The sequence below is a fragment of the Tympanuchus pallidicinctus genome, unplaced genomic scaffold, assembly GCF_026119805.1.
Source record: "Tympanuchus pallidicinctus isolate F22 unplaced genomic scaffold, pur_lepc_1.0 scaffold26, whole genome shotgun sequence".
Taxonomy (NCBI): Eukaryota; Metazoa; Chordata; class Aves; order Galliformes; family Phasianidae; genus Tympanuchus; species Tympanuchus pallidicinctus.
In genome coordinates, this window is record NW_026294743.1 from 4,713,813 (window position 1) to 4,737,311 (window position 23,499).

General features: G+C 42.6%; 1 protein-coding gene across 1 annotated transcript; it reads left to right on the forward strand.

Moving 5' to 3' along the window:
• The first annotated feature begins 15 nt into the window (after positions 1 to 15).
• MGARP (mitochondria localized glutamic acid rich protein) lies at positions 16 to 21,704 on the forward strand. Its single transcript, XM_052690078.1, has 7 exons — positions 16 to 192; positions 1,138 to 1,241; positions 2,285 to 2,381; positions 6,865 to 7,080; positions 17,823 to 17,999; positions 18,636 to 18,684; positions 20,024 to 21,704. The coding sequence occupies exons 1-6, from the start codon at positions 108 to 110 to the stop codon at positions 18,680 to 18,682; spliced, it is 726 nt and encodes a 241-aa protein (XP_052546038.1). The 5' UTR covers positions 16 to 107; the 3' UTR covers positions 18,683 to 18,684; positions 20,024 to 21,704.
• Positions 21,705 to 23,499: the final 1,795 nt, after the last annotated feature.

The following is a 23,499-nucleotide window of genomic DNA, read 5'->3' on the forward strand; positions in this document are numbered from 1 at the left end:
GCTGAGGGGAATCCCGCCCTCGGTGCGGCAGAGGCGGGCCGATCGCAGCCCGTTGCGGTGGCCGTTGCGGTGCCGGCTGCAGCGCCCGCAGCCCCGCTCTCGCCGCCATGTACCTGTGCAGGGCCGCCTCGCAGGCGCTGGCCGCTCGTCTGAGCCGGGCGCCCTCGTCCGCCGGCCGCCTCGCGCAGCGCGGTACGTGCCGGGTGCGGGGAGGGGGAGGCGGGGGACGCGCGAAGGTCGCGGGCGGCGGGACGGTAGCGGGGCTGCGGGAGGCGGGTGCCTTGCGGAACGGCGGTCCCGCCGTCGGGAAGGGATGCCGCGGCCGCACCGCCGGCCCCGTGCCGAGGTAAGCGCTGCAGCCCCGGTAGCGGGGCGGACTCGGCCCCGCGAGGCTGGTGATACCGGGCGCAGTCCGGCGCGTCACGGCAGGCACTGGGCTATCGTCGCTCGCGACGCTCGTTTTGATGAGCAGCGCTATGTGGTGAGACGTGCGTCGTAGCGGATGGGATCGCGAAACGCAGCCGGGTGCCCGCGCGGCACCTGTCAGGTGTGAGTCCTCCTTATAGCCGTATAGGGGAACCCCAAGGCCGCAGCGAGCATCGCAGCACGGCCGTGGTGGGCGGAAAGAAATGGCTTGCGCTGTCATCGCCGTGCTGTGTGTGCTCCGATGGCGTTGTGTAACCCTGCTCTGCTCACGTCCCGGCCAGCATCTGAAGGTCAGCTGGGAATGTAACGCTGCGAGTTAAAAGCAAAAGGCTTCATCCTAGAGTTCTCTGCTGCTGAGGAATTTGATACCTCTGCTGCTAGTGAGTGCAGCGAGAATGACTAAAGGCAGGTTGATCCTTTTACTTTCCTTAAGCAGGACACATTTGTGTGACTGCGCCCAGTGAGTGGAAGCTGCCAGGCATCAATCATTCTCAGCAAATCGTAGGCTCACTGAGAGGTTGCAGATGTGCTCCTCATTCAGTTAGGCAGCGCTCCCTGTTCTACTTCATTGTCCTACAAGCCATGTCTCCCAGTTTTGCTATAGGTTTTTCAACCATCTCTTCCCATAATAAAGTTCAGGCTCCGTAGTTCTATTTTATGATCGTATATTAGCATCAATTTCGCATCACCGTAAGGAACGTTTCTTTGTAGCACCTCTTCGCCAGATGTCATCTGGGAGCGTTCCTGGCTCTTCTGGAGAGAACATGATTTACTATCTCATCACTGGGGTTGCTGCATGCGGTGCTTTGTTCTACGTAAGTAGGGGGGCTGTCTGTGCTTTCTGAGCTGACGTAGATCAAAGTGCGTTCAGGGTTTTAAAAACACGGTCGAAAAATAAGATCTGTTAATAGAATGTGAATGTTGTGGCATGTAATTAAGTACAGTTGCATGGAAAAATCAGTTTAAGGTAACTAATGAAACGTTGCATATTTCTTGCTTATTTCACTGTTGTTTTGGTGTGTGTGACTATTGAGATTCTCGGGGGAAGATTCGAAGTTATGTGAAATGGATTCCTCCAAAGATGGAATAAGGCATCTGTCTCTAACACCTCGCCTCTTCTTGCCAACTGCAAATGTTAAGAGCATGATGCAGTGGGCAGGACGGATGTGAAGGAAGCTGTTTGAAGCTGGGAGGGGAAGATTAGGAACCGGCTTAATTGGGGCACAAAAGAAGATAAGAATATTAATTACTTAGAAAAAGCATGCTTGAGCTTTGTAAGCACCAAGTGCTTTCAAGCTTTTCCAGCAGTCTTTCACCAGCCTTTCTCTAAGTTTATCAGACTGTGCTGCAGGTCCCTAAGGCCTTTATTTTATATCTCCCTTCCCTCTCTGAGAATTGAGATCCTGACTAGCACATCCCCTAAAGGCACAAATTTATCTCTTCCCCAAAAATAGCATGGTGAGTGGCATGTACTTGTCCACAATACCATCGCTCTTGTGTTCCTGCCTGGCTGAAAGAATTACAAATCCTCTTGCTGCCAGCTTTTTGATTAGTAGTTTTTTTAATAGAAATAGAAACCTGAGCATAATTGCCTTTTGAAATATTCTGTTCAATCTCTGCAGCACTATATTTTCTTCCTAATTCCTGTATGTTTCATTAACGTGTTAGTGGAGAAAAATGGACTTTTAGATACGTTAGTATTGCTTGCGATCATTTGATATGCCTTTTACGATGAGCAGTAGCACTTGTTTGAAGCCCTTTCCTCTCCCATTTATTTTGTTTGGTAACCTCTGTTAGCTAGGTATTATCTCATGTGTGTATATGAGTTAGATACGTATTTAGATATGCTGTTTTTCAGACCTACAAAGTAGTCGGTTCGTCCCGTAGCAAGTACATTGAACATGTGAATGTTCTCCACGAGAGAGGGCAGAAACACAAAGCTGACTCTTACAAGGGTAAGTGGAGCTCCTCTCTCTTGTTCTCTGGGTACGTGAGGATCCAGAGCAGATTTCTGGTTTATCTGATCAGGCCTTCACCATCCGAGTCCTTGTCTGCTTTCTGTGACTTGGAGCAAAGACTGTCCTGCTCAAATGTTGGAGATGGGCTTCATGTTTAGGCAGCAATCCTGTGACCAAGCTGCAGTATCTTTGGATGAAAAGAGTTAATGTGTGAACCACTACTTCTATCTTGGGTATTTTCATTTGATATACTGAAATCTTAATGAACTTTGACTGAATGCTGTCAAAATCAGATCTTTTGTTTTGCGGTAGTGCTGGGAAGAGATGACAGCTCTTTCTCAGTCAACAGGTTGTTTCCAGGCCACGTGTGTCAGGAAACACCATGGAAATGTTGAGTTATGAACAAAAGCAACCAAATAAATAGGTGAAGGTAGTAAATAGAACCCAGTTCTTGTCCCATTGCTTGGATTGAATCCTTTTTACTTTAGGTCTAAATGAAAAGCAGACAGCACCTCAGTGTATGTAAATCCTTACATAGTCCTTCATGCTTAAATAATTAGACCAAGTTAGTTCAGATGCTTGTAATGGAATGTTGTCTCTGCCCACATCAATTAGTGTTACAGCACAGTTAATCTGAAAGATGGAACTTGACAAGCGTGGCCTTGCTATCAAAAGCAATTATAAAAATGGTGTGTAAAGGACCTCGTCGTGATTATTGATTTGCCACTTTGAAAAAAACCAAACCTCCTAAAAACAATAAGCACACCTTTTTAAAACGGGAAGCCATAGCTGTGGAAGCTGTCACTTATTTTTTTTCAGAGGCTGGCATCTGGAGAATTGATTTAATATATTTGCATGCTCAGAAAGAATAGGTCGGAGTATGAGTCGAGATTTCTTTTCCAGAACAAAATCATCCTTTAAGTTGTCTGCCTCTAGAATGATTTATTTTCAATTTCTTGAAGTTCCACAACATGCTCTTTATTTTATAAACTTCAGAACTAGCAGATTTTAAGATTTAAAATGGCAAAGGGCTTTCATTTATTTTAAGCTGCTGGGAATGATGCAGATCTCGAACTTGTAGTCAGCAGAAATGTTGGTTACAATTTTAGTGCGCTTCCTTCTCGTCCCCAAAGCAGAAAATTGGGCTGGGACCCAAGTACATTTTTTTTCTCCCAGTGACCTTGCCTTTTGCTGTTCAGGGATGAAAACAGAGTTAGGCCATTGCAACCAGAAGAACATAGTAGCATTAATTACACTTCCCAGGCCACTCAAAATGTCAGCACATTCCCTCTCCTCTCTTAGGGTTCTGTTTGCAAGGTACTGAGCTTTAACCCTAGTTTACCAAAACGTTGTGCAGGATACCAGCAATCAGTGATACTGCAAGCCCCTGGAAGGCTATAGCTGTGCGGCTTGAGACCTTGATAAGAGTATTCAGTGCTCTGTAACTTAACTGCTGCTTCGGGCACTCTCCAGACATCCCATGATCTGATACATTTTGTTGTTCAGTAATTTACCTAAATTCATGGCAGATGATTGCTATGAATAATGAGAGGCAGGAAGAGGTCTAAAACTCTACTGGGCCATCCGGTGAAGACCTCTGACGCTTGTTTTCTCTGTTGATTTGGATATTTAGACTCCTGACTAGATGCTCAAGCCCGAGTTTTTAATTGGACTCGTGACTAATTCCAATTCACAATACGAAACCACTGTTGAATCAGCTCTTTTTTCAAACCCTTCTTCGTTCCTAACTGTATCCTCCCCAATGAGGTTTCTATGCTTACTATTCCAATGGAATCCTCTCTGTGCCTTCTCAAAAGAATCTTCCCCCCCCCTTTCTCCTGAGCCCTGTGTAGTCATATTTCGGTGTGTATCTTGTCATGGCCTGTTGCCCCAGTGTTGCTTTTCCCAACACTTTCTCTGCAGCTTCTTTCTCCCTGTTTTCTTTAGATTCACTTAAGTCCTTACACTGTTTCACAGCAAGCATTGCTGGTTAAGAACTATGCTCTCAAAGTCATCCAATATCATTTAGGATCGTTTAACTTCAAGCTTAAGTTACGCTGTAAAACTGTTGGTAGCAGTGTGGAATGGAGGAGAGTAAAGCAGCATGCCAATCAGCACGCTGTTATGTAGTCAGAGAAGAACATTGTGCTGGAAGAACTTAGAACCAGGGCGCACCTGATCAGAGGGTGTCTCTCCTGATCCAAACGACTTTGGTGGTTCTTCATTCTGAGGAAAGTTCTCTCCTCGTGCCCCAAACCATACTGTCTGTTACTAAGACCTTGAGGTAGCAAACAGTGTCGACAAAGTGAATGAAACAATCAAATGTCGTTGTAGGCTTTTCACTTAATGGTATTTTAATTAATTATTATGTGACATAAATGACATAATAATAAAAAAACAGCAAATATTCTGCAGCTCTTTTGATCTCAAAGCTACTCTGACATAAGGAAGGATTTTAAAATGCCTCTGGCAGAAGCTGAACATGAAGTAACAGTAGGACATTCGGAACGTGATTCACAATTTGAACTGTGAAATGATGCTTGCCTTGTGGAACATTCTACTTGCTTATTTAGCAAATAGTGAGTTTTGCCTTCCATTCGCATGTATCTCCTTTAACTTACTCTGTATTTCCTACTTTTTCAGCGATGATTTTTCTTTTTAACTTAATGCAAGCTGATTCAATCTGTCTAATCTCTACTCTGCTTTTACACTTTCCAGACTAAAATACAAGGGAAATCTCTTTCCAAACCTGAGGAAGTTAAACACCAGGGACAGTCCTTCACCATTGCTACCTTGCAGCCTACCCTGGGATGACTTTATGCCTTCTATTGTAAAACTCCATCCTTGTGAGACTCTAAAAGAAATACCTATGTTTGCAAGGCCAAACCATATTGAGCTCCTATTAATCTGCTTTGCAGAAGGCAGTGCTGAGATCGAGAAGCTGGCTGTTCTGAATGAATGCACCCTATATTTGACTGTCCAATAAATTGTACTGAATGCTGAGCTTGGCTGTTAGTCTGTTCTTTGTGTAATCGATGTAGGTTTTCTGAACTATAGCGTTCTCTTAAAGGGACATGGTCAGGTTGTGCAGTACCAAGCTTTGATTTTGCCTAACAATGAGTAGACTTGTGTTAAAACCTGAATGCAAAAGGGTTGTGTTTGTGTTGGCGTAAGAAAATCAAGAAATAAAATTGGTTGGTTCAATTTATGATCAAATACTCTTCAAATATTCAGAAAAAATCTGACTATGTCTCTTCAAGTCCTTCTCTTTTTTTTTCTCACTTAGTTCGTGCTGTATTGCAAATTTTATTTCCTGTTCTGTTATGTCACCTGGTGAATTGGGTCTGGTAGTAAACTTGCAATGGACACTTGCTCTATAACTTTGTTGATCTTAGTGCATACTTGCATGGTGTTTGTGTACTTTCACTGCTTTGTGCTGTTAGTTTGTGATGACTTGTCTCAGCAGAGTTGTAAATTCACACGCTTGGGAAGAACTGGGTTTTTCATTTCTGCAGGGTGTGACCCACAGCAGTAAGGCAGTTCTTTGAGACAGCTGGGACTTCATAAAATGAAAATGAGTCATAGCTGGTCGTGTCAGTGTTGGGCACTGTCTGACTAACACGCTCAAGTTATTTTCTTATTTATGTACCTAATTTCAGCAGGAACCCCTTGTTTCTCTCTGTCCCACGGATCTTTTCCTTCTTACTTGAGTGCTATGGCTTTTGCAGTCCAAAGCCTGGTCACAGCACAATCAGTGTAGCTTTAAAGGATGCAGGATGAACAGCGATAGCAGAATATCTCTGGTGGCGCAGAGACGAGAGATGCCACAAAACCCATCTGAAAGCTAATTTTGAGTTGGGCTCTGAACTCTTGTGGATACTGCCAGCCAAGGTTGCCGCCTTGAAAATAGCCCTCCCCAAACAGAAGCCGTGCCTTGAATTGCAGTGCTTCTAACGTGTCAGCCCTACTGATAACACATTATGGAAGAGCTTGTAAGTATGCTACCGAGGGGCTATTGTGTGGTGTGTAATGCCACTACTGGGTGCAAACTGGGCAAGAATCCACCTCCCTGCAAAGTCAGAGAGTGCACTGTCACTGACCCTTTTGATAGAATGGGATTGGAGCAACACTTGGTACGATCTGCTTCCTATCACTTCTTTATTTTCATCCTTCCCTGCATCTCCACCTTTTGCACTCAGTTGTTTAAAGCCACACTGTGTGATAATATACTCAAGCAGCTGTGACACTTGGTAGTTAAGAATATGGTTTCTTTATCTTGTAAACATCTTTTATGGTGTCACACTTGGATGATAGGGGAGATTAAGTTCTGATATAATGACTTGCTCTGTAAATTCTGGTCCCGAATGTTAGTTAGCTTCCCATTTTAAAAATTGAAAGTGACGGTCAAGTATTCTGTGAATTTGTATTGCATGCATGCACTTTACACTTTCTTTATTTGTATTAAATAAACCTTTAAAAGGTGGTGAAGAGGAGACGGCTGAAGTCACTGGAGCAGACGTGGCCACAGAAGAAGCCGATGCAACAACTGCTGCTGGACCTGCAGCGCAGGAGGAGTGTTCTGGGGTTACCCCAGAAACTGGAGGAGAGAGTGACTTGCCGGCTGCAGACACATCCACTGCTGTGGAGGGGGCACAGCAGGAAGCTGCTGCTAATTCAGAAGCTCCTGCAGTGCAAGGTTAATCTATGAATGCGGTTTTTGTGCGTGTGTGTTCAGTTTTGAAACTCTGCTTCTTAGGATGCTACAAAGAACAAACGCCAGCATCCCTAATGGAGGTTGTCCTGTAGTGAAAACTAATTCAGGTGTTACCTTGGCATATCGTGAGCATAAGAAAGTGATCACAGCTTTCAAGAAGGCAACGTTAAGGGGTAAGCGTGTAATACAATTGATTAAACCATTATTGCTGTGATCAGATTCCTGAGGTTTCCTAAAGCTTTTCCTAAGATGTTCACATTGAAGCACATGGTTCTTCTGACAGTGAACTTCAACAGAATTAGGTAATGACCCACATATCGTTATGACATACCAGATGGAAAGTTTCAAAATGCATAAAACATCACATTAGAACTAAAAACAATTTAGCTGGAGGCTACGTATCGGGTACTCTTAACTCTGTTCAGAATACTTTGTCAGTCCTTTTTAATTTTAGAATAATAAAGAAGCGACTGTGTCCGTAAGTTGCATCAAATGCAGAATTTTAATTTAACTTGATTTTTTTATTTTGTTATGCAATCAAACTTATTTACTGCTAACCTGTCAGTGTAAAGCAATAACTTTTCCCTCTTGATTGGTTCGGTTAAAGTTGAATGGGGCACATCTAAAGCAATTGGAATTATTCGATAGGTAGGAAAGCAGCAAACATTGCCATTTGGTATCCGCAGTTCTTTAAAAGCAAACGAAAAAGAAACTGTTGGCAAGTCTGTGATGAAAGAGAAAAATCACTGTAATCACTGCTTTGCAAAGGAAAACTTGATTGGGGCTCTACTAAGTGGGAAAACCAGTGACAGTTTTCAGTTTGATCGAACATGGAACCTTTACTGGATGTTCCTGTGTGACTTGTTTTGGGAAAATAAGCATGCATCTTCTTGGAAGGAAAGATTCAAAATGCAAGGCAAACTGAAGTTAGAAGGATTTCAGCTGCGAGTGTGCGTGGGGTTACTGCAATACCTTGAAAGGTATTGTGTGATTGCAGAAATGTTTTTGCCTTTTTCCTTGGTGGCTCCCTTGAGGATTCATCTTAGTCGCCTCTTCGACAAACAAACTTGGGATATGGTGCAGCTTTTCATATTGTTGACTGCTATGAAAACTTTGGATATGAATTGGATCTTAATTCTTGTGTGAGTAGTTCCTGCACGAGTCTGCAGAACAATCTATTGAAAGGGCAGATTTTAAAATGATGCTCGGTCCAGCCTGTAAGTACATTTGCTGTGACTGTTACTGTCTACGTAAGATGTTTATGAGGTAGTGGTTAAATTACTCGCAGCTTAGAAAAACCAATCAAGTTATTTCTATGGAAAGTTTGGACGAATTAATTTAGGAAGGAGACATTCTGGTGCACCTTAAAGTTAATGAAACAAAGCTGCTGAGAGAGGTGCTATAAGATGGTCTTTGTCTGCATTGCCCTACAGAGCAATAGCAAATTTTCACTCTTAAGGAGTGGGCACTCACTTGTGCCCAGAAGTGCTGGGCGTTCCTTTCACAGTGCTGATCGTGGGATAGTTACTGACTGCTGGGGAGGGTGGGGTTTCTGTATGGTAAATATTCCTATCGTTCTCTTGAATACAAAGCAGCAAGGGCTCTAGACTCTTGCCTCAGAAACATTGTAGGTAAGTTGAATGTGAGTATTTAAAGCCAGGCAGGGTAACTCTGTAGCTAGTCACTATTTTAGTAAAAGCGAACCGGTGTGGTGTAACCATTAGTTACTGCTGGGGCCCAGCAGCTGTGTTATTCAGCAATTATGATTTCCTCCCTCTGTTTTCTCTGGCAACACAGTGGAAGCCCAATGCTAGAATGGTGCTTCTGTTGCAAAGGCGATTATAAGGGATTCTGAGGGCTGTATCCTCTGTCCAGTCTCGCTGCAGCGATGATTCTTTGCCGAGTGGCAAAGCTGGCAGAAATGAACATGTGGGACATAAAAGTGTAGAGATTGGTGTCAGACTGTTGCTTCAGCCATCTTCCTTCCAGCTTCTATTGGAGAGTTTCATGTTAAGAAGAACATGTCACATCTCTCAGCGGCTGTGCTTCACCTCAGTGATCAGCAGCATCTGAAGTAAGGGAGTGTCTGATCCCTGTGGTGTTTCCAGGATGTTAGAACTAGGTTTGGAGAACAGGTCTGTTGTGCCACTGGTCACTAATGAAGGCTGTAGTGATTAACTGTGCCTAAGCTACGAGTGAAGGTTCATGTGAGGTTCCTCTGCTAGGACTAAGTTGAGCCGTGGCCGCTGTGTAACCTGAGTCCCATGGTGGGAGGCTGCCAAGGCAGCTGTGGCCCTGTCAGCGTGCCACCTTGGTGCTCCCCTGCAAGCCCAGTCCAGGCCCAGCCTGCCAAGAAACCACGCTTCTGATCAGTTGATGCCTCAGGCCCTGACCTTGTGAAGGTTTTAACAAACACTGTGGGGTCTGAACACGAAAGTTTAAACCGCTATCGCCAGTATCCCTTTCCTAAAAGCTGGCTCCAATTGACATTATTAAATACAAGAAGAGATGATTTTGATTCAGAAGCTCTCTGGACGTGTACCACTTTGTTCAGAGTGCTTACCTGTGTCTTTAAAAAGTGGTGGTTTATTTAGAAATTGCAATTATTTTGGAAATACTTTTTGGTTCTGCATTTGACCACATTGATCCTTCTCTCAAATGAGAGAAGAAGCATCTGTACTTTTACTGAAGCAGAGAAGAGTTTTCTCTCAGAACTGACAGGCAAAATGCAGGCTTGCTCTGAAGAGCGCTCATTTAAATCGTTTTGATTAGTTTTGTTGATAGGGTGATGCTGCTTCTGCAGATGAAGGTGCATTTTCATTTCCATGAAATCATCTGCTTTTTTAAATGCAATTGTTTCCTTTAAGATAAGGCTTCTTCGGAAGCATCTTTGGAAATGTAAGTTGTTCAACCAATGGGCAATCATCTCAGTGGTCCAGCAAGCAAGTAAAATGAATGTGTGAGCTCCTGTGGATGCTCAAAAATGAGCAAAACCTTGGATGTGGGCACTTAGGGTAATTTCAGATTTAGAAATTTACATTCCATTGCTGGTATCTGGAACTTGGGGAAACACTGTTGCAAAAACAAAACAAAACAAAAAAACCCACAACCAACCAAACCAAAAAGCCCAAGTATTGTGTTGTGTTACTCTCTTCCTAAGATTTTAGTTTCCTCTAAGTTCTGTTTCTACTTGCTTTATTACTCCCTTGGTTGCTGTCTGATGCTAGTAAGTTTCATGCTGTTTTCCTTTTAATGTGCACTCTATAATGGTAAGTTAAGATCAGTTATTTCTCCAGTGTAACAAATGCTATGAAATGCACAGATTGGCAAGAGACTGTTAGGATTAGGCACTGCTGTTGCATTAGTAATTGTTTTAGTTTGTTGGATTGCTGCTAAAAACTCCTTTTCAACTCAGATACAGACGTTTAAGGTTTTGGCATTACCAGCTGGAATAATCTATGGGAACTATTGAATCATGGCCTGAACCTCTGATGGAGGCAAGCAATGAGTCAGCTGTGGGAGCACAGGTGAAGGCAATTCACCTGTGTGATTGGAAGGGGTGGAGCCTGGCTGCACCTCTCCCAGACCCCATTTGAGGACTGACTGCCGCTGAGGAAGGATCTCTGTCTGGGTATCGTTCCTCTTGGAGTCTTTTTTGGTAAGCCTGGGATATGGGTAACCTTTCTGTTCATTTTTGATTATCCTCTAACACGATAATCTTTTCAGCCTAACTTCTCTGTCTGCTTATTGATTATATCTCTGTGTACTTGTTGCTTATACAGATAGTAAAACCAATTAGTGCACAGCCATGATTCCTAGATATCTGTAATGTAAGTTCTTATTAATGTTGTGGGTATTGAAGGGTGAGGTCTCTTTTCCACTTATCATTTCAAACACTGTTCTCTCATGGCTGGATTTAGGAGTGGTGCGTAACTATGTTAGAGGAGGATTAGCGTGTGATTGTGCCAGTGTTTTCCATGCTAAGCTTTGAATGACACTATAATGCCAGTTGTCTGCAACCTAGAGAAACAAATACAGGCAGTGCTGGGCAGGAGTCATAGCTTTCTGGACAGAGCTTTTGCTGACCCCATCACACGGCGATGCCAAGCAGATAAAAACACTTGACATGGTCAATGTACTTCCAGGTGTATTATTCTGGTAAATTACCAAAGTCTGAGCATGTACCCAGCTGCCTTCTGATCTGTGCTGTGACACCGTCACTATTTGGAAGTTGGCTGAAACGTCCTCGGAGTAGTCTGTGATTGCTCAGACTTATTTGGAGGCGTTTAAAATGGCAGTGCTCTGTAGAACGAATGCGTTCTTCTGGTCTTTTGTGTGACATGTAGGAAGAAGAAAAACTGCTCAACCTGCAGATCCTGGTGACCTTAAGTGGTGGTAGCACGCAGTGTGGGTAGGGTTGGACAGGATTAACAACTGAACCACAATTGGAGCTGTACATTTGGAGTTGGTGCTATTCTCCCTGCAGCCCTCATCCTTGCAGCTCACCAGAGGCCTTTCCTGTAGACTAGTTTATTGCCTTAAGTGGGCCTCCAGATGTAGAATGGTGTAACAGCAGACAAACAGATTAAGGGAAAATCTTCACTTGATCAAACTAAATTTACCCGTAATTATGAACTATAATAAAGATTTTCTGTCTTGAGTATCCTCTTAGAATATTTTAACTTTACATTGGTTATGGTAGATGTGGCTAAATGTATTGGGCTTTAGAAAACTGAATTATGTGAGTGTATCCTGTGAGGGCAGTGTTCATAGTGGTGGAAATACCGTTGGCTGTTCGTGCTTCATATTTATCCGTTTCTTTATCCGTTCCTTGGGCTGCCATGTTTATCTGCTGTCCTTCAGATTGCTGTGTGTTGCCCACTGTTCTCTTATCTTCTGTTTTTCCTTCATGTAACTGAGCTCATGGATGACTTGTTAAAGCGGAAAGAACAGGAAGATCTCTGTAGTGTTGGAACAATGGGAGCAATATCATCTGGAGTGAGATCACACAGCATTTGTGAAACAACCAGGGGACCAGGCCCAGCCAGCGTGGGTTCACAAAAGGCAGATCCTGCTTGACCAACCGGATGTTATTCTATTATCGAGTGATCTGCCTGTTGGATGAAGGAGAGGCTGTTGATGTAGTCTACCTAGACTTCAGCAAAGCCTTTGATGTGGTCACCTACTGGGGTCAGCCACTTGTCTTGTGGAAGTAGTGATAAGACCGGAGGGAATGGCCTCAAGCTGTGCCAGAGGAGATTGGGGTTGGATGTTAGGGAAGTTTTTTTCTCTTGCGGAGTGATGGGGTGCTGGAACAGGCTGCCCAGGGAGCTGTTGGAGTCACTGAGCCGGGAGGTGTTCAAGAGACTTTGAGATGCCGTTCTGAGGGACAGGGATTAGTGGGGAAATATTGGTGGTAGGATGGATTAGATAAGCTTATCTTTTCCAAACTTAGAGATTCTGCAATTCTATGAATATTTAGGTAATAATTCTACAAAAGCTGTGAGTACGTAAAGGCATCAGCTGGTAAATGCAGAGACCGTTCAGTTAAGATCACCTTTTCTGAAAAGAGGATTTTACAGCATGCAGGGGGTGGATATTGCAGTAAAAAATCAAAATATAGCATGCAGAGGAATTCTCATAGTATCCTCCTTTACTGAAAAAGCCGCAAGTAATTCCTTTCTGTCTGCTTGTGGTGGCAATGCAAACCAGCGCAGGAATTTTCGTACTGATTTTTGGGCAGTCTTTCTCATCGTGGAGTGAAACAACTTTTCTCCAAACCAGCAACGTTGCTACTCTAGAAACTGTCTTACGTGAATAGGTGTACAGATTTAAGGGAGCCAGGCACGCCCCACCTTCTCAGCTCTGTTTTTCAACTTCTCACAAATACATTCTTGATCTATTTTAAAATGTGGCAGATTTTGACTTTAAGCAAGTTCTACTGCGCTGCCAGTTTTGTTTTAGTAGCTTTTTGAACTGTCAGCAGGGAATGTTTTGCTCTGAGTGTCCCTATGTTTCAGGGACATCCCAGAGACCCACGTAGAGCTCACAGAGATTTTCACTGTATGTTGTGTAAACATAAGCATCATATTTTGGTGTGAACTGGTCTCTTATAAACAAAACAAAGAGGAAACATGTTCATCTGTCAATAGAATACTGTTGTGCTTTTTCTCCTTTGGAATAACTGAGTGTCTCTGGATATGTCATAGGTAACTTTAATTCTGAAAGCCTTTTTTGGTTCTTTGGTTTGAGCGCGTTCTGTGGCTCCAGGCAGATTCCGTTTGTATTATGCTGGCTATCGGGTATTATTTTAGCTTTGTAAAGCCAAATTCTTCTGCAGATAACATTTGCAGAAGTAATGGAACATGACTTGCTGTGTGAAAGATAGCAGTCTCCTCATGACTGTTGGGGGGGAGTATGTGAAAAAATAGGGCTGTGAGTGAGATGGTTCAGAAAAGTGCGTTTTGAATATAGTAAGCGTTGATGAGTAACATAATAAGCCGTGTAATGACACCTACTGACTATTTTTATTGGTTATCTATAAATTGGTGTTGTTAGACTGCTTAAAAATAATCACAAGTGGTCAACAGCAAAGCACTGGGAACAAGGAGAGCACTGCTGCTGTGCTAAGTGGCCAAAGGTGGGGGAAGTATTGCTGTGAGAGTGAAGTTCTGAATTCCCAGAGTGCCCTCCACCCCCAGCTGTGTTGTTTGTGCTTCTAAACGTGGACTTTTCCCTCTTCCCATGCAGCACTGCGTGAGTCCATTTTCTCTATCTGCCTTTACTTGAAAGGGTGTTTTGCTTTCACAATGTGGAACTTTTCATCTGCTTGAGGAGTCACTTCTATACATAAATACTTCATTTGTTTCTTTTCTTAGTGATTGTTAACTAGCTGCTACTGTAATGGAAGTTTGAAGACCTAACTCTCACATTAACGTGCTTAACAGTGCAGACATGACTCTAGATGAGTGCCAAAGGTGAAGAAGTTAACTTCTTTTTTTCTTCTCTTTGATCTCAATGTGGTGGGTTGTCTTTTTTTTTTTTTTCCTCTGGAATAATGGTCAGTGAGACCTCACATATGAAATAATAAGTACGTATCTGACCTTTCTTAGCTCAGTTTGTTAGCGTTCGTGCATGATGTGAAATAGAACTTGGAAAATCCGCTTTACGAACACTGAACTCTAAAATCTGACAGTAGCTCTCATGCAGAAGGGCTCTCAGAAATGTTATCTTCTATAAAATTTCTTATGAGAGCCAAGTTCTTAACAGACTTCACATCCACTGCCATCAGTGTCTGCTCAAACTGTTCTTTAGCTCCCTTTCACTTGCCTGCTTCAGGATCACCCTGCAGCAGCATCTTGTTTTCCAGGTGGTGGGACATGGCTGCCAGTGGAAGTAGGTTCAACTTCAGAAGAGAACTGTGAGTCCCAGACAAAAGTCCAGACTGATTCCCTTCTGAGAAGTCCCTCAGGGAAGTTTAAAGCTTGTTTAGAAAGCTTCAAAGCTTTGGGGGAAGATATTATGAAAGTAGTAGGATCTGAATTCTGAAAATCTACCGGTATGTTGTTGCTATTGGCTACAGAAGGTCAACACGTGTGATTTGAAATTGCTTTTTTAAATTATTGTCTGCACCAAACATCAGTCAGTCATATGGGCATGCAAGTCCCTGCTTATCATGTTTATCTGTTCAGCTGGGAGAATGCTGAGCTTGCTAACATTAAGACCAGTCAATTGAAAATCACAGAGAATGCAGAAACGCAATGCATTTGGAATGCTTTCTGTTCTGTTGCGAACACACAGAGAAGTCCTGCCTCCTCAATGCTGGAACTTCTTTAATTTGTAGGACTAAAAACTGTGTTCTTAGAGACTGTAGGAATGGTAACTTGGTACTTAAGGAAGATTTTTTTCACTGAAATGCTAGAGATACAATTCTCTGCAAATGGTACTTCTGGGTGGGACTAGATATTGGACACGGCCAACTGGAGCTTCCTAATGCTGCTGCTTTGTTTAAAAACAAAACAAAAGCTTAATTTCCTTTTGTCTGAAAAGTCAATTTCCTTCTCCATACTCGCTCAATTCAAAACAGGTGGGTTTCCAGAGCAAAAGCAGTTGGGCATTGTTTGATGTGTGTGTATTGCGCAGTTGGTTCTTGCCCAATCTTGTTTCTACACGCATAGTTTGGAAGGGCATATTTCTTCTCTAAATAGTGACATGTGGTTCAGAATGAATCATTTGAGATAGATTGGAACACTCCAGATGTGTTTTTTAAAAGATGCTGAGGAACTGCAGTAATGTTGTATAGTAGCTGTGATCAAGCAGCTGGGCATTCAGTGCAACAAATGCTACCAATGGTACTTAACTACCATGTGCCTTCACTGCAGAGAGGCAATGAACAATGCAGGTTATTTTCAAAGCGCTTAGAAAATGTACAAAAGCTGATGGAAGTAGAGAAAATGGGTCCCAGTCATTGCTGTGCAAATGCTTCAGGATTTCAGGCTTTCAATCTGATCAGTCTTCAGGGAGCAACACCATCAGTTAAGATGTTACAACATCTCTGGAGCTCTATTTTGAAACATAAAGAAGCTTAAATTTTGTAGAATTGTAGAACTAACAGAAGTGAGAAGTGGTTTCATGAAGTTAAATCAATATGCAGGGAAACAAAAAGGAGAAATACCAGAGCTTGGCGATTTGTGCTACTAGTTGATCAATAAAAGAGGCAGGTATGGTGATCTGTTGTTATATTTAATGTTCTTCCAGTATCACGTCTGTGAAGAGAGGGTAACTTCAGATTGTTCTCAGGTAATCATTAACCTGGAGTTGCCCTGGGATCACTGGGATTCCCTAGAGCAGAGAAAAATGTGTTTATCTGGTGAGTGGAACGCAGCATTTGTTCCAAGATGGAGCCTCTTACAGAGCAAGGAATAGACTTGTTTTGGTATACCATGTTCATTTTCGAGATAGCTTTCACGTTTAAGGACTGGTACAACACTGTGTTCATCGTGATGCCATCTTTGGGAGATGTGTTGGCAGTGCAAATACAGGTAAAGAACACCGTGCTTCTCTGCAAGCTGTTCAATTTGAAATTGAACAACCAAAATCAACCCAAGATCCTCCCCGATCTGTATGTCCTACTGCACCTTGGACTATGGAGCACACGTGACACTATCCCGGGGAACAGAATGGTGATGTAACAGATGACCACATAGAGTGGCTGATTGCATTTCCACCTAAGTTCGAATTGTAGCAATATGGGGAAGCTAATATCTTGCAAGTATTACATAGTTTTCTATATCTATACTGATATAGAATCATTGGTGTTGGAATGGATCCTTAAATGTCATCCACACCAACTCCCTTACAATGAACAGAGATGCCTACAGCTACATCAGGTTGCTCAGAGACCTGTCCAGCCTTAGCTTGAATGTCTACAGTAATGGGTCTTCCACCACCTCTGTGGGCAACCTGTTCCAGTGCTTTACTCAACTCCATATACTTATATAATTTTTTTTTTTAAGATAAGCTTTTATGAGGTTGATGTGAGGCGCCTTCTAGTTGCATATATGTCAAGAAATCTGCACTGGTAGCAATAATTACAAAATGAGCAGGACTTATTTTCATAGTGCTCAAAACACCAAACGACTTTCAGTAGCCAGTCACAATTGCAATAGGGCAATAGGCAGTGCTTAAACGATCTTCCTGGGCCAGCCTAAATCTTTGCTGAGGATAATATGTGAAGCAGTGGGTAGTGACTGCACTAACCTGCCACGGCTGATATGGCTGTGGGCACACATATTCTGTATATGAGCTGTTTCCAGCCTTTTCCTCTTGAGAAGAGCACTTGTGGTAGGGCACCAGAAAGGTCCCTCCAACACAATTTTGTCAGTGTGCATTCCAAGTATGGGAGTGAGTGCTGCTCCACGTCCTAAAGAATCAAAGTACAAGGTAGAGTGTTCTGAAGTGACCAGGGACAATTGCTCATATGTACAGACAAACATTTTCAAAACTGCAGTGCCTAGGTTAGGATGTGATAGGAGATATTTTACTGGAGTAAAATAGGGAATATAAATAGTGGATATTATGTTTCATCTTCCTGCAGAGTGTAGACACGTATAGAGGTACTAATGAATAGACATAATATGGACTTGGCTATACAAATATATTGCCTTATCCTTAAGGAGAACTGAAAAATGGCTAGTTGGCAATCATGCTGTGCTGGAATCGCTGCCTGATCCTCCAGCCTGAAGTTAGGACACTTTTTTTACATTAAGTCTCCTAATTGCTTCTTTGCAAGGATGCATGGAGTATGAGTGTTACGTGTGATGCTGTTGATCAAATGAGGGTTATTTCTACAGAATCTTAACCATCGGTATTCTGCGTGTCATTAACAGTTAGGGAGAAAGCAGAAAATAAAAGCTGTAACCGAAAGAGAACGCACAGCTTAGAACCTTTTTTCTAAATGTGTGGAAATAGCTCACATTTCTATCTTTCTGCCTCAGGGCTAGGAAGAGTCAGATACCTGTTGTGACATTTTATGGAGTTCCGCTTGCAGAAATGTATTTGCGTAGCAAAATGTAATCATCTTGTATACCCTGTTGCCTTCAATTACTTCCAACACACCTGGTAGGCGGGCACTTTGCTCTTTGTGAGCCTGACTGCTTTCCCTCTCTTGTGCTGGTGAATGGAGGGGGAAGACAAGACAATTATCTGTCTAATTTGATTCATAGAAACTGTGAGTGAAGTCTTGGATGTTGCAGCTGCTTCTGCCCCTGAGGAAAACCTGGACAATGTTGAGGAAGGAGTAGCCTCAGCAGCTCAAGAGATGTCTGACACAGCCACGAGGAACCAGGACGCTGATGCTGAGGAGTCGGGGAGAGCTTCAGAAGGTGCTGGAGTGCAGCTGGGTCTGAAACCTTTTGTCTCCAAAATCACTAATGGTTGTTGGCACTGAGCTGGCTGAAGTGACGCCTGGTGTTGTTAGTGGTGACGTAGAGGGAGCAGAAAATGTCATTTTGGAACTGTTTGCTGTGCATTAGAAATAGATGCAAGTTGGGGGCTGGTGGCATTCGAGCTCAGTGCTTGGCTAAGTGGCTGGGAGTGAAGTTCCCTTCTGCTACATGGGATGCAATATGCTTTTTTTATAAAGCCTCTGACTTGATTTGGAAGGCAGTGTCTTCTTAAGTTACACCGCTGTGAAGAAAAACATAGAATGCACTATGTGCAAACCTTACAATGTTTCGGTGCAGCTATTAAGGATTGCTCTTCAGTTTGAATGATAGAATGGCATGCAAAGAAAAATGTGTGTTAAGATCATGACAGCAGAGATTTTCAAAGCAGTATTGAGGTTTGGCCCCAAAACTCTATTACGGCTAGATGTATTAAGTTTTAAGGAGAAGTGTCTGCATGCCCAGTGTGACTTAGGAAATCATATCCCCTTAGTCCAAAGGATTCTTGTTGTTCATAGCTGAGTAAGTTATTTCCTTTGTTTCTGCATGTATACTATTCGTTGTTTATCACTGGTGTTTTGTGTCCACTTTCAGTTTCTGAGGAGGAGAAGGCACCTGGAGAAGCTGATAAGGAACCCTGAAGGTACACAGCACAATTGCAGCAGGAGGTTTCCTGCAATCCCCCTCGATGTCTTTCCCTGGTAGTGGCGATTGCAGCATGTGGAGAGTCTGCATGTGCTCTCTGATGGTGGATTTGTATTTCCACACACTACAATGACCCAGAAAAAAAAAAACAAACAAGGAAAAAAGAGGAAGAAAGTAGTACTTCTTACTGTTTAAGAATCATTGTTAGCATCTTCTAGATGCCTAGGGAGCAAAGCTTTCTCAATTCTCAAGCTGGGTATTTGTTTAAGGAATGCTTAGGTATCATCAATTGTGTTTATTACTTCATAGAGAAGAAGTATTTTGTCCATATTTTCTTATTCCATGTGACTCTTTTTTTCAAAATGTACAGTAAGATGCTAATAGAACCCCAAGGGGAAAGAAAAGCTTGGCTACAATATGAACAAGAAGCTTGGTAGAAAATGTATTAGTAGAAGCAAAAGAAAGCTAAGCAAGTAAAGCTCCCAGGTCAGGAACTCTGCATATTGTTTTTATTCTGAGTTAGTAATTAATACACTGGTTATTAGAGCACCAGTACAAGAGGAGAAGGAAACAGAGGAAAGAAGGTGTTAATTTTCATTGTGTCCTCAAAAAGCTCGATGTCTACAAATCCTGAGGACACACAAACAATGCAGTAGAGAGAAAGTTATAGTGTTAGGAAGTGTTTATTTTATCCTTTTTCTCCACCTGTCAACATCCTGCTGCCCTAAAAATTGCACCACTGTTATACTAGTTGACATTAAAAAAAATACTACTTATGCAGTGAAGTGGCAGTTATGGAGGAAATTATCACATGAAGCCTGGAATTGATTCTGAGAGTTTGTCTGAATAAGAATATGCTGTTGTTGCCCTTCATTTTGAGAGTATGGAGCAGTTCTGTGTGTGGGTCTCAGCCCCAAACTGGCATTGCCATGGAATTACTTACATCGGTGGTCTCAGCAAACATAATTGCTGGACTTCATGCTTAAAGTGAGAAACTATTTGTAGGTTTAAGGAGTAGTGAATGTGCCCAGCGTGCAGGGAAATAACTTACACCTGAGTAGCAGGGCTGAAGTCAAGGGATTCATTGAATCATGCTTTGGTGGGGGTAGCTGAGCAAGTTCTTACAAGCCATCCGATGAGTAGGATTTACGCAGCAGTAGTGTTTACGTGCTGTAGCTCACGTAACCTGCAGTCAGAAATACAGTGTACTTTGTATGTTTGCAAAGATACAGACGTGATGCACAAAGTCTGTTGCTAAACATCCATCTAAAATGCATTCTTTTTTTCTGTTTTTTTTTTTTTTTTTTTTTTTTTTTTTTTTTTTTTTTTTTTACCAGTGAGCTGCACTGATGCCTTTGAAAAGTTTACCAGAAAAGTCTGTGGCAATCGACCAGCTGATTCCTGTGAGAAACCTCAGGCTCTTCCTTGGAGACATAGAACAAGCTGTGCAGTTTGTCTCACCACACGTTACATGTTAGGACCAGTGTTCATTGCTGCAACAGACAACCTAATACGACTTAAGTTAGTTAGACAGGCGCTGCTGTCATTAACAACTCTGCTTTAGAAAGTAGCACCCAGCACCAAGTGCCAGAGCGCCACCCAGCATGCAATAGGTAGATGTGCTAAATGAAGCAGTAGGCTTCACCGTATCCCTGCCAGGTGAGCTTGTTCTAGTTCCTGGTTGTCCAGGTGTCTACTTTTGTTTCTTACTTTAGGTCCAAACTGCGGTGCTTCGTTGTGCCGCCATCACATTCCGCTCCAAAATGGAAGTAAGAAGTTCTAAGCAAGTTAAAACCTTATGCGAATTACCTGTTTGCAGTTGTAACCATTGGACATTTGGCTGTACTAAACATCTGGTTTTCCTCCTGTGTAAGCATTTTACATGCTATGCTTCCTCGCACCATAGAAGCCCAGAGCAAACATTTTTATAGCTCTTGCTCTGAGAACAAGAACTGTGTGCATGTAGTAGCAATAAGTACTGTATTGCAGCTTGACAGAAACAATGAGCATCAAAAGAAAGCTGGTTGAGGTTGTTTTTATTGCTCAGAGTGGTGGCTCATACTTGGGGGTGCTGAGCCCCCTTCCTACCAAGCTTCGTTCGGTTTGTTATGATCTTTGTTTTGTTCTGCCTTAGCAGTAAGTGGCATTAAAAAACAAACAAGCAAACAACAAAACAGCATTGAGAGAAGACTCTTGGACAAATGAGCAGAAATGTAGGCTGTTGTGAAGCTCCTGTCAGAGCTGGCGTGTGGCTTGCAAAATCCCCATAGGTGGCTATGGCACAGGTATTCAAACGGATGAGGATCTTTAGGGTCTAATGAGGAAAAGAATAGCTATGGAAAATCAGAACAAGCAGTTTGTGTCACAGTACTTTGCCTCTGAGAGGGGCGCGTTGCAAGTGGGACCAAATGTGAAAAAGAGAAGGGGAAATTATCTACAAGATCCTTCACAAGCCAATAGCCTTCTTCCCCCCCCCGTTTCTTGGCTTGTCGTTGTTGTCTTAATAATGAAAATATCTCTAATAATCAGTTTGCATGCTGATGCTGTCCTAACCCTGTTCTGCTATTTGCAGGCACACAGTTGTATATCTACTAAAAAGTGTTTACGGAGATCCTCATCAGCTAGAAAGTGTTGCAGCCCTCACAGCATAATAATAATTCTAAATGAAGCCTAAATAAAGTATAGTGTACACAATTAATATAGTAACTCTGAACCGAAAGGTCTGACTGCTTTCTCTGCAAGCAGAAATTTGAAGAGATGCTGGAAGGGTAATTACAGTGTTATCCCTACCCATTGTGTAGAGAAAGTCATGCTGTTTCCTTTATTTATAGTAAATAATTAGTGTATCAACAGAAATATGGCCTAATGCCTCTGCACTTGTTTGTAAATACCTGGAATAATGCTGAAGCAAAATCAGGCTCCTGAGCACCACAAAGTTCTCCTACTTAAAGGGTAAAGCCTCTGTGATTAAACTGTTTTTACAGACAGAGCTACTGCAATAAAAGTCTAAGGTTGATATTTGCTGGTTGTCAGTCTGTAGTTATCTGGTAGATTAAACATTCTATGATAGATAGATGTGTGCTCTTAATAATACTATTTCAAATTTAGCTATTTTCAATAATAATTCCCAGTGGAATAAAGCTCTAATTTCTACACCAGGTCGTAGGGTTTCTGACACTGTAGGACTTGCTGACTGCTTCTTAACCTCTGGAGTTCTTCAGGTATGTGGCGAACAAACCACAAGGGATATGTATTAGCCCAGGGTAACTGATGCATGAAGAACATATGGGGTGCATCTCAAAGCCTATCATCTCTCAGTTTCCAAAAAAATGTAGTAGTTGCAGGATAAGCCATATATATATATATATATATATATATGCTTTGTGTCAGAGATCCTCTATACACTGCTTCTGAAGGAAACTAGAAATGCATTATCAGCTTCGGCTGTGATGACAGTGCAGCATGGTTTGCTTCAAACTCATTTACCCTGCATTAACAGCAGATGTCATGTCCTATAGTAGGAAGAGGGCAAGACTAAATGAGATGGGGAGAAAGGCTGTGCTTGACAATATACTTGAAATCCCAGGGTAAAACTTGAGAGTCTTGTCTTTGTCTGAACTGCCGAATGCTTCTCTGTGCTCAGCAAGTGTCTGCAAAAGCAGGCAGTGAAGCGTTTACCTCCCTCTAGCGCTGGTTTGTGGAAGGGTGACCACCTGCTGCTGCTAGCAATAATTCGCTTAGCTGTTGTGCTGGACACAGGTGAAGTCCATCCAAGTCTCAGTTGTACCCTTTCCCATGCTCATATCAATACACAATTTCGTTTTTTACTTCTTAAAAACATAAGACTATTTAAATAGACACCTGAAACTGCAAGTTGGTACTCAAAAGTTGGAAAATCTGAGGGTGAAATGCCTCAACCAGGATTTCTTGTGCCTGAGCATCAAGGTTTGATGATGTGGTTAAATCCAATTTTTACTTGGTTGTTTGCTAAACAAGCAAAAAAAAAAAAAAAAAAAAAAAAAAAAGCTGCTTTTCCATCTTTCTCTCCAGTTTTGTACCAACCAGCCCCCCCAGCTCCTGCTTTAGCACAGAAAGGGAAGTACACAAAGCTCCTCCAAGCTGAGTGACAACCTAGGAGCTCAGTGGTTTGTTCTGTTGCGTTTGCTTGCCACCTTAGAGGTGCAGCTACTGCAGGCACTGTTTCCTGTTTGCTGATGATAAGAGATAAAGTGGTGTCACTTACAGAGCACAGACACACACGGGTTGAGGGGACACATGTAAAGACACAAGGTATTCTGTGCCAAGGGACGCGGGAGCAAATATTGCTTGGTCTGCTGCCTGTGGATTAACTAGCTTATTTCTGGAGTGCTGCCCCTATTGTCTCACGCACAGTTCTACTCTTTGGAATGTTTTTTTCTTGGTTGCATGCTGCTGTTGCTCTGCTTGCTGCTGCAGCAAACAGAAGGTGTGCAGAATGAGAGAAGTAAAGTTTATTACACAGCTGTGATCAATGAATGGTGTGGTAGTAGCAGGATTTTCCTGCGTTCTGGTCTTTACTCCTTCTCCTGGGATGCTGTGGGAGCTGTTGGCTCCTCCAGCTTTACTGGGACAGGAAGAAGGGCTTCTGATGTGTACTGGCTTCATTACACATTCAGTGTCATTTAGCTATCTAGAATCCTGCTTATTCAGTGATAAATAATTATCCTTATTTTAAACCTTCTTGAAGTCTCAAAAGATGCAGGTGAGCTCCAACTATGCCCCAGCACAAGTTTTGTACAGAAAGCTGTGCCATCTGTACTCTGTCTCTCCTGTT

Excerpts from the sequence above, each read along its gene's own strand:
- MGARP (XM_052690078.1), top strand. The coding sequence starts at position 108 with ATGTACCTGTGCAGGGCCGCCTCGCAGGCGCTGGCCGCTCGTCTGAGC. Across the intron at positions 2,382-6,864 it reads CAAAGCTGACTCTTACAAGG|GTGGTGAAGAGGAGACGGCT; the intron begins GTAAGTGGAGCT and ends AACCTTTAAAAG. Across the intron at positions 7,081-17,822 it reads AGAAGCTCCTGCAGTGCAAG|AAACTGTGAGTGAAGTCTTG; the intron begins GTTAATCTATGA and ends TTTGATTCATAG.